At 38.8% G+C, this 18,222-nt stretch overlaps 1 protein-coding gene and 1 non-coding gene across 8 annotated transcripts in view; one reads left to right on the forward strand and one right to left on the reverse strand.

Annotated features, from left to right (window-relative positions):
* Positions 1-18,222, reverse strand: part of LOC126482575 (ATP-binding cassette sub-family C member 5-like) — a 512,906-nt gene that overhangs the window by 249,815 nt on the left and 244,869 nt on the right. For all 7 annotated transcript variants that reach the window (XM_050106550.1, XM_050106549.1, XM_050106547.1 and 4 more), the window contains one exon: positions 4,986-5,182. In XM_050106550.1, coding sequence (XP_049962507.1) covers positions 4,986-5,182 — 197 coding nt within the window. The remainder of the gene's footprint in view (positions 1-4,985; positions 5,183-18,222) is intronic.
* On the forward strand, positions 1,382-1,456 carry Trnar-gcg (transfer RNA arginine (anticodon GCG)). Its single transcript has one exon. It is a non-coding gene; the product is annotated as a tRNA-Arg (tRNA).

Genomic DNA, 18,222 nt, shown 5'->3' on the forward strand with positions numbered 1-18,222 from the left:
AAAATGCAGGAAGATCTGCAGCGGATAGACACTTGGTGCAGGGAGTGGCAACTGACCCTTAACATAGACAAATGTAATGTATTGCGAATACAAAGAAAGAAGGATCCTTTATTGTATGATTATATGATAGCGGAACAAACACTGGTAGCAGTTACTTCTGTAAAATATCTGGGAGTATGCGTACAGAATGATTTGAAGTGGAATGATCATATAAAATTAATTGTTGGTAAGGCGGGTACCAGGTTGAGATTCATTGGGAGAGTGCTTAAAAAATGTAGTTCATCAACAAAGGAGGTGGCTTACAAAACACTCGTTCGACCTATACCTGAGTATTGCTCATCAGTGTGGGATCCGTACCAGGTCGGGTTGACAGAGGAGATAGAGAATATCCAAAGAAGAGTGGCACGTTTCATCACAGGGTTATTTGGTAAGCGTGATAGCGTTACGGAGATGTTTAGCAAACTCAAGTGGCAGACTCTGCAAGAGAGGCGCTCTGCATCGCAGTGTAGCTTGCTGTCCAGGTTTCAAGAGGGTGCGTTTCTGGATGAGATATCGAATATATTGCTTCCCCCTACTTATACCTCCCATGGAGATCATGAATGTAATATTAGAGAGATTTCAGCACACACGGGGGCTTTCCGGCAGTCGTTCTTCCCGCAAACCATACGTGACTGGAACCGGAAAGGGAGGTAATGACAGTGGCACATAAAGTGCCCTCCGCCATGCACTGTTGGGTGGCTTGCAGAGTATAAATGTAGATGTAGATGTAGATGAAATAATTGTTACACCAGTAGGCCATGCATTAAAGCAATGACAGTGACTGTTCAATGCATTTGAAGAACTGTGAACTATGGGGTTATGTTTATACTGCTCGTAGATGTTCAACAGTAAACTATTGTAACAGTATGTCAAGGTTCGCCTGCAAACTATTAATGAGGCTTATGGAAAGTTTAAATAATAGTGCACTGTCCATACATATATAACTGTGTATTATTGGGGGGGTTGTTCAAAGTGAAAGTAAACTACAGTGAAACGCAAATGTGTACCTGTTGGTTACATCATTTACAGTCAGTGTCCAAATTACAAAACCCATTTTTCAACCAGTGTAGAAAAACAGTACTTCAACACTGAGGACAACAAATGAAGGAATAAACAAAGCAGGCGGAATTGCTACAACGTATAGTGCCGTCACCTCTTGAAACTTCATGAAACTGTAAGCGATGAAGCGAGGGTATTCTATTATGTCCCACAACAAACTCCACATTTTGTCATCCTAAACTAACCGAGGAAAAAATGTGTTGCAGGAGAGCTTCTGTGAAGTTTGAAAGGTAGGAGACAAGGTACTGGCGGAATTAAAGCTGTGGGGATGGGGCGTGAGTCGTGCTTGGGTAGCTCAGTTGGTAGAGCACTTGCCTGCGAAATGCAAAGGTCCCGAGTTCGAGTCTCGGTCCGGCACACAGTTTTAATTTGACAGGAAGTTTCATATCAGCACACGCTCCGCTGTAGAGTGAAAATTTCATTCTATTCTCATTTGTTTGTTCTGAATGGCCAGTGACTATTGGTCATAGCTCAGTCAAGCTCCACCTCTGTTCGTTAAACATCAGGAGTGTAGCAAGTTACATATTTATGTATGCTTTATAGTTAAGTCTTGGGTTATTAGTACTAGGATAGATAGGATGTGGGCATGCTGTGCATGAATGGAGGAGGAGCTGGACACAGTTCATGAATAGTAGAACATGGGTTTGGGCATGGTCAGACATCTTCACGTTGCTACCTCAGGATAGAGCGGTGGCAGAGAATCTGGCACATCACATAGGATATATCAGGTGTACATCAACCTGTACGTGGACTTCTGGCCACTCCTTCAGTATGGTTCTAGCAGGCACATGGGGATAGGGGTTTGCTACTTATCAAGAGCTCCAATGTTAGGCACATTATGGAGGCCCTTGGGTGAAAAGCATCTGGCACTGGAAATTTGTCTAATGCGCACTCTGTATGTCTATCAGGTGGCCTCATCTGGGATGTGACAGAGGGACTGCCTGCAACAACTGAGGGTGCAAGGTACAGTCCTCTGCAAGTCATGGCTTACCTCAGTACTGACGACATTTGTCACTTTGGTTCTGAGGCCAACCTCAGTTCACATGGATGACTGGCAGAAGTAGTCAAGACTGGTGGCCAAACTCGTCGGGTGCAAGCAGAGATCACAATTTGCAGCATCACACCCAGAGTTGATCAAGGTCCTTTTGTTTGGAGGGTCTCAACAAAAGCACCATTGTTGATAGTCTTGGCTGCAGATTTCTGTATCTCTGTTATGAGGCAGAGAATTGTAGGACTCCCCTTGATAGGTCAGGGGTGCTCTAGACAAAGGAAGTACGAAGTAGGAGAGCAGAGTACTTGTACAGTGCACAGGCATTTTTGTTTGGCTAACCAGTAGTTTGGGTTCTCTGATGAATTTTTGTCAGTTGATGCGCAAAGAGTAAAATCAGATTGCACACAAAGTTTTAACATCAAATTGTAGAATTATTAATTAAAAAGTTCCTGAATTTACTGCACTCCAGAAAATTGTTACACTCAAATTATTCTTGGAACTGAGACTGGCTGAAATGTATAGAAAGCTCCAAAATGTTTAATGAGGCATGGTACAGATATCTGAAAGACATATTAGATGCCACAGGAGGGTGAAAAGTTATTACAGTTGACAAAAATATTGTGTCTATAGAAGTTGAAATTGAGTCTAACTGTGACATTTTCTGGACACAAAGCAACAGGTCTACATGAGCACAAGTTAACTATCAGACTTTTTTAGAATCATTCAAAGAAAGGATACACTCATTAGCACAGAAATAGCCAGATCATGCGGTATTAGTTGGAGGTGACTTTGATATACTGAGTATAGACTGGGACAGCCACAGATTCACTGCGGGTGATAAGGACAGACAGTCTTGTGAGGCAGTGTTGAACACATTTTCTGAATACTGTCAAGAGCAGCTAGTTCAACAGCCCACAAACAATGAAAACATTTAAGACCTTGTAGCTATACACAGGCTTGACCTTACCGACAGTGTTCGTACAGAGAAAGGGATTAGTGAAATAATGCCATCGCAGCAATGGTGATTACTAAAGCTGTAAATCCATCAAGAAGGCTAGGCGAGTATTTTGGTTAGAAAGAGCAGACAAGCAGTTGTTAGCATCCCACTTAAACGGTGCATGGCTATCATATTGTTCCAATATGATGAACGCAGATGAATTATGGGGAAGCTTTAAATTGATTGTAAATCATACTCTGGAGAAGTATGTCCTGAGTAAGTGGATTAAGCATGGAAAAGACACATCATGTTTTAATAGCAAAATTTTGAAAATGATGAGTTAACAGAGACAGTTGCACTTCTGGTTCAAAAAAGAATGCGTAAATGATGATAGACTAAAGTTCTTAGAAATTCATGTATTTGTAAAAAGATCAATGCTTGAAGCAAGAAACAACTTCCACTGTCATACCTTAGCAAAAGATCTTGTGAAGAACCTGGGAAAATTCTGGTTCTACATAAAAATGATAAGCAGGTCTAACGCTCCTATCCAGTCACTAGTTGATCAGTCTGCTGTGGCAATAAAAGACATCAAAAGGCTACCTGAAGTTTTAAATTTCTCAGTTCAGAAATCATTCACATAGAACTGTATAAATCTACCACTGCACATTCTCTCGAATAGAGGACATAGTAATAGGCATCCCTGGTGTAAAGGATCAACTGAAAGAATTGAAAACAAATAAGTCCCCAAGTCTGGATAGAATCCCTATTTGGTTTCACAGAGAGTACTCTACATTGGCCCCTTACTCAGCCTGCATTTATCATGAATCTCTTGTCCAATGCAAACTCTCAAGTGAGTGGAAAAAATGCATTTCTTTCTGTATATTAGAAGGCTACAGGAATGAATTTGCAAAATTACAGACCAATATCCCTAGCATTGGTTTCCTGCAGAATTCTTCAGCTTATTCTGAATACAATAAATTATCTTGAGAAAGGGAAGTTTCTGCCCACAAATCAACATGGATTTAGAACGCATCACTTGTTTGGAACTCAGCTTGCTCTTTTCTGACATGATATTCTTTGAACCATGGATGAAGAGCAAGAGGCAGATTTCATATTCCTACATTTCTAGAAATCGTTTTACATGTGCCCCACTACAGACTGTTAACAAAGATGCAAGCATACTGATTAGGTTCCCAGGTATAAGAATGGCTTGATGACTTCTTAGTAACAGACCACAATATGTTGACTTTGATAGTGTGAGAAAGGCGATCTCTGTTACCTCTCCAAATTAACGCATATCTGCTGTTAATTATTACAGAGCAATCTTCAGCTCACTATTGTTAAGAGGTTTTGTCAGTCCAGCTCTGTTTTTGCTGTTGCAGAATTTAGCCTGCATGATTATTCTTCATAACTTTTTTATGCAGAAAACTGTAAATCAGAACACACCTGGCAGTGCCAGCAGTTCTTTTGAAATATTAATAAAACAGTAATCATTTCAGCTCATTGACATAATTATTTTTTGTGTTAACAATGAGTGATAACACTTAGAAATTGCTTGTGCTGGCTTCCCTCTTTTGTCATGTGTATCATTAAACAAAGAAGTCGAATAAATTACCCTGGCTTTGAATCTCCAAATACAACAAAAACAATACATATGGTGAGTTGTACTTTAACATGTTGACTACCCCAATTAACACAAGAAAGCCTGAGCTTTGTCATTTCAGATTAGTACATTAAGCTGCAGGTGATGGTATAACAGTTTCTACAATAACATATAATAGCATATAGTTAGTAGCTTACAGGAAAGTTCAACTTAAGTAAGATGTGTCATTATGTACATTGCCCTGATGCACCTTGTAAAGAGAATGTCAACAACAGTTGCTATTATCACTGGTACAATTACTATCCCCACCACCACAACCACCAGCACCAACACTGATATTGCTTTCTCTCTCATACCGTTTAGCCTCAAATGTTTCTCCAAACAATACATTCTCCTTCAGAGTTGCATTTTGTATCCAAGCTTCTTGGCTAACATAAGCACAGGAGCCATCCCTAAATACATGTCCTGAAGTAATTCTCATTTGTCCAAGTGCTGCTAAGAGTAACGATGTTTTTCCAGAACCAACAGGACCACAAATACCAATCAGCTGACCCTATTCAAAACAAAAGATAAGTAATGGTTAAAATTTCTGAGGACTTTGGTGGTCTTTACAACGATAAGCAACTCCAAGTATTGTCTTAATGAGAGCACACATAGTAGTAAGTCTGTTTCCAAGGAAAGAACACATTTATCATCACATCTTATGGGTATTCAGCACAGACTCTAGAACATATAGATTCTTTGCCACAGCTATAAAAAAATGTGCAATGTTTAAATAGCAAAATGGGTGAAACAGAAGAGCTCCTAAATGACTGTTAAGGCATCACTAGGCACAGCTCACAGAAAAACAATCAAGAAGTACTCGAATTACATATTTTGAATTATCTATGTAAAGGAAAACATTAATTTATGTATACGACATACCACAATTTGATAATTTCTCCTAGGTTTTAGAAAATCTTGAGTGATTCTAAATAAAATCAAAAATCAATCAAAATGCATTGTCATGCACCCTAACTCACATAAATTTCACAAATGAAAGTGAAAAAAAAAGAAGTAATCTGGTTAATTTATCAGTATTTTATATTTTATATTATATCATCAAATGTATGAGACAACACATGTTCTACAACTCCATCTATATTCCGCAATCTGACCTACAATATGTAGCAGAAAGTACTTCAGTGAAAATCATCAATTGACAATATAATGTAAATGGATAGATAAAAAAATTTACTCACCAAGCAGTCGCAGGAGAATACACACACACACACACACACACACACACACACACACACACACAAGTTTAACTTTGATAAGATTTCAGAGACAATATCTCCTTCTTCTGACAGAAGAGGTGAAGGGAAAGAAAGAGGGTGAAAGGAAAGGACTGGAGAGACTTAGGGAATGGGTACAGTTCAGAAAGTCATTCCGGGTCAGAGGAGACTTACTGCACAGGATGAGAAGGAAAGTCTCTCCTGACTCAGGGTTCTGGATGACTTTTCTGAACTGTTGTACCCCTTTCCCTAAATCTCTCCAGCCCTTTTCCTTCACCCCTCTTTCTTCCTCTTCAAGTCTTCTGCCAGAAGAATGAGCCATTGGTCCAGAATGGTTGTAAGAGTTAAACCTTCTTGTGTGTGTGTTCTCCTGCCGCTGCTTGGTGAGTAGATTTTTTTATCTGACCAGTTAATATTACAAAGTATTTCAGGTGTTACTGTTATTTGCACTTATTCATGTTTTACTGGGAAATGGTATTGGGAAGAGCAGCTGCTGGTAATTCAAATCAGCTTAATTTTTTTCTGATAAAACCGCCACAGCCATTTCACAAGATAAATGGGAATGATGATAATCTACTGACTGACTCTTCTCAGACTATAGGTTCTTGTAATTTTATCTGTAGATCTCTCCCTGAGTCAGAAGACATCTACCATGAGGTGGAGGAGCAACTCCATAACATTCTCACACTTATGAAGGAAACCTACAAAAAAACATCAACTACCCTTTGGATCTTCTCCACATCCCCTATTAATCCTACCCGACATGAGTCCCAGGCACATAAGCCATACTCAAGACTCCTTCGCATGAGAATTCTGTGAGCCATATTTCCTTAGGATCATCCAATGAACATGTCTGGCATCTTCCTTTCCAACACCTTGTAATGTATGGCTGTTCCCTTTAAATTATTCTGGACATATATTCCTAGATACTTAATAGTAGCTTTATGAAATAAAAACTGATCATATATTTAATGAAAGACATACATACCACTATGTAATTTTCTACAAAGAATATGGCACATTCTTTCTGTGTTATTTTACCTCTAGCATTAATCATATCTGCTAAAACACCTTTTCTTTTGACATACTCTACATGGCTTTATAAATCTCATGTAATTACTTCCAGGATCTTATTATCTTCATTGCTAACTATTTATGTCTGCAATTCATCTTTTCAACATTGTACCCTCTAGTTTGTCAAAAACGGCTAAGATAATACAAATAACAGTGTGCAAGAACATTTATTTAACAATATGGCATTTTCCACAGTCGTTATATGATGACTACAAACATATAAAAATAATAAATACCTTTCACAGATTACATACTTGAATGACTTAATGAAGATTCTTGTCATTTGACATTCACTTGTCACATGTTCAGTGTGCAATTCACTTCATTGAACTCCTTGTCATTCCTTTTATTCGTCTCTCACCTACCCGTTTCATAAGTTGGTGACCATCATAGCCATATCACTTTTGCTTATTCTAAAATGTTCATCGCCCAAGTGTGACATCCATGTCTGTAAGTTTCCAAGCCAACATCTTTTTCTTTTTTGACCTTGGATATCTTTGCATGACAAATGTTCTGCAACTTTTGTACCTCTTTCCATTCCTCATTACATGACTGTGGCATTGCAATTTTCTGCATTTTACTCTGTTTAGGACTTACGTTTTTGTTTGTTTTGTGGACAATGTCACTGTTAGTAATTTTTCTGTCCATAGCACTCTTAGCATTCCTCTGTGCAGCCACATCTCAAACGCTTATGCATATTGTTTTGGTCAAAGTCCAGGTCTTAGCTCCATAGAAAAGGATGGGAAATATGTAGCAAGGTAAAAATGTTAATTCTGCTTTGACTGAAAGATGATGCCTCTAGAACAGTCATTTTACAAAATGAGATTCTGGCTTTCTCGATACGGATTCTTGTTATCCCATTTATTGTTAATGTTATCAGACATGCGTATTTGATTACTTGTGCAATAAGTTTGCCATTACTGTTTAGCTGACAGTCTGATATATCTTTCTTGTTGATAACCATTAATTTTGTTTTATTTATTTTGATTTATAGGCCGTAACACTTACTACTTTTGTTGATATGCTATACATGACGATGGCAGCTATTTAAGTTGTCAGCAAATATTACAGTATCATCAGCACAGCAGATATTGTTTGGCTTCTCTCCATTCAAGATGATTCCTTCTTCAACATTTTCAAGGGCTTCTTTGAAGATGTATCCCAAATAAAGATTAAATATCTGTGGCAACAAAATACAGCCTGGTATCACTCCTTAGCATATCTTCAATCTGCCAGGTTTCTCATACTCTAACAGCACCATATTGATTCCAATTTAGATTAATAATGATGTGGATGTCTTTATCTATCCCTCTATTTTCAGCAACTTGCCTGTTTTGTAATGTTTTACTCTTTCAAAAATATTTTGATAAACAATAAAAACAGACACAGACATCACAGTTCACGTCTATAGATATCTGGAATAAGATCTGAATGCAGAACAGAGCCTCTTAAAAGCCAACATTATTTCTGAAACTGAGCCGTGTAGGTGTCATTGTTCTTCATAAACCTTGTATATTCTTTTGTGAATAATTTTTAGAAATATTTTGGGGATGTGGCTCAAACTTATTGTTCTGAAATCACATTTTTTGCTCCACTTTTTTTTGCAAGATTATAAACTCTGACTGAAGCCATTTTCGAGAAATGAACACAATTTACAAATTTTATTGAATATTTTTGTCAATGATTCCATTTGTTTTCCATCAAACAACTTGAGGAACCCAGAATGCATCCTATCTGGTCCTGCTGGTTTTCCAGCTTTCATTGCCCTTATTTCTGATGTCACTTCTTCCACTGGTCCTGTTTCTTCAGCAACTTCAAGTAGATATGACTTATCACAATCAAAAACTTCCTCCACACAGTTTTTTCAGTCACATATTCTTTCATTTTTGTCCATGATCAGCTTATTGAACTGGCTCTTGTAAAAAGTGGAAATACACATGTGACATTACTGCACTGATGAACACATTGATCCAGGAACTGTAGATAGCTTCCTCTTTATTTTGTGTTTATGATCACAAATAAATGTTTGAAGACTAGTGACCTTATTCAGTAAATACCATATTAACATATGAGTATGAATACAAAGCCAACAAATAAAAATGAGGTACACCCTCAAGATTATATCAAGTAACAGAATACTTAGAATACACCCAAATTGACAAGACCACTGCAAACATGATGCTTACTTTGCTAACAGTGCATGTCACATTTTTCATTATATTGCCATGTCAGAAGCATTTTACATATACTGTTGTTGGGTATCACCTTGTTGCCCCATGTCTGGTACATTTCTTGACTTTACACTTTTATTCATATCTCAGTATGGTCATAGCTGACTGAATTTGATAACATATCAACTTTTCTGAACAATCATGGAATTGAAATAAAGAGGAAAAACTCATATGGCTTATTTTGTAGATCCACTGGTAACTACAAGATCAGTTTCACTTGCTGATAAAGAAAAAGAAGTTTTTCAGCTATTCACTCAGGTTACTGCTCTAGTGCTGTTCTTAAGGAATGACAAATTGTTGGTTTGTAGGTGTGGGGAACACCACCACATGCTTCCAGCACATCTGACAGTTCAGCACGTTGTACCCAGTACACAATGAAAATGTCCCTTTGACATATTTCAACATATATTTAACAATAATAAAAGAAATAAGTTCCATCAGAACACTAAATATACACACAGCTATGGCACTCTTCAAATCAAAAATAATACCGATACTGGCTTATGACATAGAAATCATACGGACACACCTAAATGAAAAGAACTTAGAAACATTGGAAAGAGTAAAAGCAACCTATATCAAAAGAGCATTAGGGGTAGCAAAAACCACAAGATCAAGATTAGTCTACCTTCTCGCCCGAGAATCTTTCCTCATAGAGGATCTAAGGAGAAGGTTCTTACTTCCCAACACATCAGCATCGGAGAACCTACTAAGATCACTACTCAAGAAAAGAGAGGAAGTACCAACGGAATTCTATGGATCCGGGGCCATGATCGACCGCACTTGGACAGCAGCAAATTTTGAGATGAGACACGTACTTACAAGACTCGCAGTACACGGATTCCACCATGAAATTTGTGCAAATACAACATATCATGAACTGTCAAACCTTTGCAAGTGTACACTATGTGGACAGTCTTGTGAAAGATACCATATAGAAATATGCAACAAGAGTACCAGATCAATTAGAGACTATGCAATAAATGGTTCAAATGATAATCTGTTATAATATCTGCACTGAATGTAATCTACTACTAAGAATGATACAGACACTCAATACATCTTTGTAATTCACTCTCAAATGATTTTAATCTAATGTGTAACTATAATGGCTATTTTGCTGCAATAAATCATTTATATTTAACAATAATTGTTATTGAGCAGTGACTACCTTCTGTTACAGAGTGAGAAAGTTTTTTGTGAAAAATGCACAGATAGCTGCAGCTGAATGTTTGCTGTAAGTTTGTCACAGGAATGTTCAAGACATGAAAAGAAATTTCTATAATATTCCCTAACTACAAGACTACATCTTAATTACAAAATCCTTGCTTCTGCACTACACACACGTTTCATGTCATTAGTGGTGTGTTAGCAGGAGACCAAAGGCCTCTATATAGCTAAAACACTGTGGAAATGTGATCAGATGTAAGTACACTACATACATTTTGTGAAATCCCCTGACATCACCAGAAGTCACTCTTTGTACATCTGATGCATTATTTTGGACATCAAAAGCTAGCCCACTAAATGGAGAACAGAACTTCTTCACATGGTATCTGCACAAAAAAGGCCCTTAACTATAGCATATGTTAATTCTTTTCAATTAATTCTTACATATTTTAGTTCCTTTATCTTTGTATGCAGAGAAAGAATGTTTGAAGACTTGGAGCTGTTTTCTTTTGGGTGCAAGTGCAAAAAACTTCAAAGATACTCTGGGAGCCCCAGTGGAGATGCGGAACTTCATCACACAATCACGTCTCATATCTTCCCATTTCTCCTGGTACCATGCACTTAAAATTGCTTGCAGTTTTGCACCTATAATGGTTTTTTTCTTGGCACATGTATCTTGACCACTACATCAGGATAATGAAAGTAACTCCCAAAAATTGGTTTCAAAAACACTGTGTTTAACTAAACATTGTCCTTTTGGTGGTGGTATATCCTCTTTATTTCACCTTTAACTGATTTATCTAACATGTTATAGGGAGCCTTACAGTTCAATGTGGACTCCCAAGCATGGTGTAGTTAGGCAATGTTCATATCAACAAATCATTGCAAGAGGTGGAAGAAGCAGTAAGTGACACAACTGAGGATAGATCTCCAACTTTTTTTTTAGGATTTGCAGACTGATACTTACCTGCTTGTCCACAAAGTCCACTTAAAATACATTAAAACAGCAGTTAAAAAATACATTTGAAGTACGGTTGGTTCTGTGGGAGTTTTTAGACCATACATAATGAGTGAGTCAAAAACCAAGAACAAATGAGTATGAATTTTTACTTTTTTGTCTTAATGCAATGAAATGGCCAACAGTGTGAAAACTGTCTATGCTTTTCATATTTGATGTCGTGAAGCAACCTGCCTTGAAGGAAATGTGGCTGGCTTTCAGAACTGTAGCAAGTTGTGGCTGTTGCACTCACTGAGTCTGGAGAAGAAGCAGCTGATCTTAAAATTTAAAGTTGATCTAGCTTTAGGAGAAGCAGAATTAGAGCATCTGAGAGCTATAGTTTCAAGCAATAAACATCGGAATAAGGTAGGTTTCCAGACTGTGGTCCAAACTATCTAATCAGACATGAGATTTAAGAGATGTTGCCATTCTGTTAGCTGTAATCTAGATGTCTCCAAAAGCTTCAGTGCTATGGAGATTAAACAAAAATGAGTAAGCAACACAAAGAGTTCAGGAATAGTTGGAAGAGAAAGGGTGCAAGTCAAGACTAATCAAGGAGATAATAAGACCAAGAATATCATTATATTGAGGAGCAGTAATTAGAATTTTTTAAGCCAAGTGCAATGCTTAGCAATGTTACCAGTGATTTATGTTCTGTAGGTAGAGATGTTGATGAAGACGATAACTGGTGGAGGCCAGTAATGTTTGGTCAGTAACTTCAACTGCACAACTGAGTATCAGGTATACCACTGACAATGCTTCTCACTCCTGATGGGAAGATTGTATCAATCTTTCAGTGATATGACAAGCCTTGGACAAATCATTCTGCAGAGCAAGTAAATGCTGAGTTCAGGATTAGTTCAAAAGGGTAGAGCAATCACACATGGTATGACTGATGCATCACCCATAAAGTGGCCAACTTGCCCAACATCTGAATATTTCTGGGGAGAGATTATTTCCATGAATAATTTCCAAAATCATTCAGTATAACCAAAGCAGTCTGTCCAATTACCGTGATTTCTTACAATTTTATTAAACCTCTTTTAAGGTACAAACTTCTGAAAGACTGTAAACATAGCGGCACCAGTTAGTAAATAAACAGAAAACATCATACTGGACAGTACAAAAAGGACAAACAAAATATGTCTAGACTTTTCTGTCAAAACACAAGAAGCATATTAAGTAAAAAGGAGGAGCCCCTCATATGGTGATGTGAAATTGAAAAATTTAGAGACATTTCTAGAAGTATTCTACTAGTGAAAAGAATATCATTAAGAAGTCACAGAAACAGAATGGATGCACCTAGATGGCTACAACCTAGTATCACATTACTGTAGGCATAGTAAATGGAAAAGGAGAGTAGCTATACACGCAAAAAGTAGAAGAAAGCCACAGCACATATAGCTGAATAAGTACTATGTTACATGGGACTTTGACTGCTGTACTAAGTAACAGACTTGTAAACATACAAAACAGCAGTTCTGACAATGATCAGCCCACAACAAGATGGGTTTTAAACTTTATTAAACAATTACATTTAGCAGAAACAAGTAGAAATCACTGTATGCAAAGATTTCAACATTGATTTCATCTGAGATAGTATTAATTTAGAGCTCTTGTGGGTACTGAAGTTCAGTTTTGGTTTATTCTCTATGATTAACACTCCAAACAAAAATAGACGGCATTATGGAAAAATGATTGATGATTTCTTTCTAACTCTAACTGTCTATCACCAAATAATTATTAGCCCATAACAAATGATTTGTCTGACCGCAACTGTCATGTGGCAGCAATAAGAATCTCATGTAAGAAGGGAAAAGTATAGTTTGTCTGCCGAGTGAACTAGTCCTGGTGATTTTCCATTATTTCCATAATTTTGTGGTGGGAGGCCTCATGGGAGTCGCCAAGACTATTGCTAAGATTCGGGAGCATCTAACCTGGGCAACATTGTATAAGAACATTCATAGATTAGTATAGCAATGCCACATTTGTAGGGAGTCCAAGCCCAACTCTAATGCAAGGAGACGGTTGCTGCAATCTACCAGGGAGACTGCACCAATGGACAAGGCGTTCATTGATTATATAGGACCATTACCAAGAATGTGGAATGGCAATAGATATATATTGTTAGTGGTGGTTGCATTCACACGCTTTGTATGGCTCGTCCCTAGTAGTGGAATAACAGTGGGTTTAACCATTCGCCATCTGACTAACATTTTTTCAATCTTTGGTCTACCAAGGTCGCTTGTTAGTGGTAACGCTCCTGCTTTCGTGTCATGGCAGTTTAGGAGATTTTGTTTTGAAAGTGCTATACATCATATCACTACTATTCCCTACTACCCGCAACCTTCATTTGCGGAGAGAGTGAATTGCAATTTTAAGGCCGCTTTCATAGCCTTCCACCAGAAGTCACAGTGAAGATGGCACAAGATGATCCCTTGATTGAACTTAGCCTTCAACTCCGCCTGCCACGAAGTGTGTAAGGCTGCCCCTCTGTCTCTGATGCTCAGTTATACTGTGAACTACCCACTCGCCAATTTGTGGTCCATCAATGATTTACTACCCAAGGAGGTGACTAGCGAGTTCATTCAGCAGAATTGAAAACGTGCCAGGAAAAATATCGAGCTTGCACACTGGAAACTAGTGCAGCCATACAATGACGGGCACTGTCCATTTAAGGTCCAGCCAGGGACAACAGTTTTCATTCATAATTTTTTGGCAGGGGGCAAGGGAAAGAAAAAATCTCGAGCAAGTTATCACCACGTTTTTTTGGGACCCTGCCAAGTGTTATGGGTCCTGAACCCAGTCAGTTTGCTGGTTCAGTATAGTCGGATGGGGAAAACCTCATGGGTCCACATCTCTCAGATCAAGGGAGGGAGCTAGCTCTGGTCTCTTGTCTTGGATGAATGGGGGATGGTTTTCTGTTTTCTGAGGGGGAGGATGAGCAATGTGGCTCATTCAGTGATATTCCCGCTGCCGGTATGGGTCATCTTTCCGGTAGTGTAGGCAGAGCGTGCGGTGGCACCCAACTACTGGACCAATCGGGGAGTAGGGGTAAGCTCTAGCAAGTAGCGAGGATTTTGCTTTGAGATGCTGAGCAGTAATGTCATTTGGGAGGTCTGGTGGACAGTACAGGCTCCGTGCAAGGCATCAGGAAGAGCACATCTAAAAGGGGCTGTTTACCCAGTTGACGGCACCATAGCAAATATTGCTGCCATGGAAGCAGTCATGTTACTGGGAAGCCGTTGGTGTATTTCGCATCCTGCATGTCTCCTGGCACCGGGATCTGCGGTGGCTGACTTCATTGAACAAGCAAGAGGGTAAGGTTCTTGCTTGTGCTGTAAATTGTGGCTGGAATTGACTACTGGGTTCCGTGCTGTTGACTTCATTTTCTTGGCCAGCCATTGCTACTCCTACTGAGTCTGTCCTTGAATGTGTTAATTCCAACTTGCTCAGTATGCAAGGTTCTAATGAGAGCTGTATGTGATATGATGATTAACATTTACTAGGGCATGGAGTGCTGATAAATTATGTGCGTAGATTGCTAGTGTCAGTGTTAACCGCCATTGAAAACGGTTTGGCTGGTCCTTGTCTAAGTGCTGCCTGGTTATTGAATTTATATCAAATGACAGAGTTAAGCCGGCCAATTGCTAGAGATATACATGGATAAAATTTTCCCTGGATATATTTTGCTGCAAATTACAAAAACATTGCTGTTACGTTTCTATCTGAAGTGATAGTTTGTCTGAGAGATGCGTGTCTAATTCTAAATGAGTAGTAGGATAAATTCTTACAAGTTACTGAGAGGCCAGGTCCTGGGTTACCACTTGCTTGTGCTGTTGTGTATTTTCTGCCCCCTTTACCCACGTGTGTCGGCTGCCATGTATCTAGTTCACTCGCGGTTTAATGTATAATTCGCCTTACACACATAAGATAATAGATTTGTACTGCAGATGATGTGCTGTAATGGATTATTGTCTTTCTAGTTACTTAAGGCAGATGTCAGTCTGTTGTAGATACCCACTAGTTATGGGATTTCTCATGCCTATTTGTGACCATTGCTGCTTCCGTTTGGCGGTCAATGTCGAGCCTGTATTGGAAACAGCTGAGTGTGCAGGCGTCCACTTCTGGGCATAGTTTGTTGAATCCCATGAGGTTTCTTGGTCACATGAAATTTTATGTTTTATATCCTGCATTGTTGGGTGCCTGCTATTTAAGTAACATGGTTGTTTGCCATGGTATCTGAATTGTTGTTGCCTGTACTCTGAATTACTTTGGTAATACCAATCACTGCAGTAACAAAAAATGTGTTGATGATTTTATTTGTTATTTGTCTTGTTTAAATGTGCCAAAAAATATTCAGTGCAACTGTCGATGGTGATTGCCTGATGTGTCACTTGGTCCAGTCCTACCACACCCAGCCTATTGTGCTGAGCTTGTGTCATTGTGTAAAGGTTGAATTTCATGCTGTGCTGACTCAATTGTATAATTCAGAGGGAATTTTCGACATTAATAACCCAGTTTTTATTTACAACTGGTCATGGACAATTACAGTAGATGCTAAGAGAAAAAGTGTCTAAAGCTGGGTCAAAGTATCTTGTGCCAAGAAAAGAGAGCTTTATTTTATACCTACAGAGGGTGAAACACCATCATAATAAAATAAGAGAAATCAGAGCTCACACGGACAGATTTAAGAGTTCATTTTTACCATCCACCACTCAAAGAGTGGAGTTGTAGAGAAATAGCTTGAGGGTGGCTCAATAAATCATGTGTCAGAGGCTTAATTGTGAATTGCAGAGTAATTATGTAGAGGTAGATGTAGATGACTAGCTGAATCAAGACTTACAAGTGTACTAGAAGAATTTTGCAAAATTCTTCAGCATATGGTTTAAAATGAGAAAAGATGCACTACACACAAAATTTTAAAGTTATATTATGTTTCATAGTCCCAGAGAGATGTGCAGCAACGAATAGCCAGTGGCAGGTACTCTCTGTTCAGGAGACAAACAGGTACACAAGCTCTGCTGCTATATATTCAAAGGAAGTAGCTCCCAACAGTGATCTCTCAGCAAAAGAGGCCAGTAAAAGATCCAGAGAACATACATCATTATGTACAGCTGTTGCTAACATTAAGTTCTATGTAAATGAGTTCAGATGGATTGGATTTTTAACTTGGGGAAAAAAAAAAAAAAAAAAAAAAAACTTCACTAAAGTACAGTTCACAATATATGATTTATTTTCTCATTAACGAATGCAACCGTGGTCTGGTGGTAGCATCTTTGATTAGTAATCAAAACGTCCTCAGTCTCTGGTTCAAAACCTGCTACCTGTTAAATTTTGATTGTTAATCAGCACTGGTGGCTGAAGACTTCCAGCATAGGAAGTCACTCTCATTCTGTCATTGGCCTCGTCAATGAGGGCAGAAGAGCAGACAGAGATTCTGGGGACACTCTCTTGTCCTTGGGGTGAGAAATGGCTCCTAAGGGCGCAAAAATCAGCAATGATCAACAGCATGAGGATGCAGAAGACAATGGAAACCACTGCATTAAAGACACATAATGTGTATGCACAGGGCATGTGGCCTGTGACTGTAAAAAGAGTCATTATTATCTCTCCATTGACAAAATATTCTAGAATAGTCTCCCACTTGGACCTTCAGGAGGGGACTGCCATGGGGGAAATGACCATGAGAAAAAGAGTGAATCGCCAACGAAAGGCTAAGGTTGTACGATTGGGGCATGGAAAATGGTAAGTAAGCTAGAAAATCTGAAAAGGGAAATGCAAAAGCTCAATCTAGATGTAGTAGAGGTCAGTGAAGGGCAATGGAAAGAAGACAAGGATTTCTGGTCAGATGAGTGCAGGGTAATATCAACAGCAGCAGAAAATGGTATAACGAGAGTAGGATTCATTATGAATAGGAAGGTAGGGCAGAGAGTGTGTTATTTTGAACAGTTCATTGTTCTTATCAGAATCAATAGCAAACCAACAGCGACAATGATAGTTCAGGTATACATGCCAACGTCGCAAACTGAAGATAAAGAGGTGGAGAAAGTATATGAGGATATCGAAAGGGTAAAACAGTATGTAAAGGGAGATGAAAATCGAATAGTCATGGGAAACAGGAATGCAGTTGTAGGGGAAAAGTAGAATAAAAGGTTACAGGAGAATATGGGCTTGGGACAAGGGATGAGAAAGAAGAAAGACTAATTGAGTTTTGTAATAAATTTCAGCAAGACGAGGTATACTTGAAAGGCCGAGTGATAAGGGAAGATTACAGTTAGATTGCATCATGGTCAGACAGAGATTCTGAAATCAGATACCAGATTGTCACTTGTACCCAGGAGCAGATATAGACTCAGATCACAATGTAATAGTGATGAAGAGTAGGCTGAAGTTTAAGAAACTAGTCAGGAAAAATCAATATGCAAAGAAGTGGGATACAGAAGTACTAAGGAATGATGAGATACACTTGAAGCTCTCCAAGGCTATAAAAAAAACTTTGTGTTCTGCCTTAGGGCAGGTCTTGTCATGGGGAAAGCCTCATCAGAAAGGTCCACCGCATGAGCGTCTAGGGAAGTGATTCCAGTGGTGGTTTCCTGTTGCCTTCCACTGATGATGATGAAATGATAATGAAGACAACACAACACCCAGTTCCTGAGCTGAGAAAATCCCCGACCCAGCCGGGAATCGAACCTGAACCCCTTGGCGTGACCGACTGCCACGCTGACCACTCAGCTATCAGGGCAGACCTAAGGCTATAGATACAGCAATAAGGAATAGCTCAGTAGGCAGTACAGTTGAAGAGGAATGGACATCTCTCAAAAGGACAATCACAGGAGTTGGA

This window comes from Schistocerca serialis, chromosome 1, assembly GCF_023864345.2.
Source record: "Schistocerca serialis cubense isolate TAMUIC-IGC-003099 chromosome 1, iqSchSeri2.2, whole genome shotgun sequence".
NCBI classification, from domain to species: domain Eukaryota; kingdom Metazoa; phylum Arthropoda; class Insecta; order Orthoptera; family Acrididae; genus Schistocerca; species Schistocerca serialis.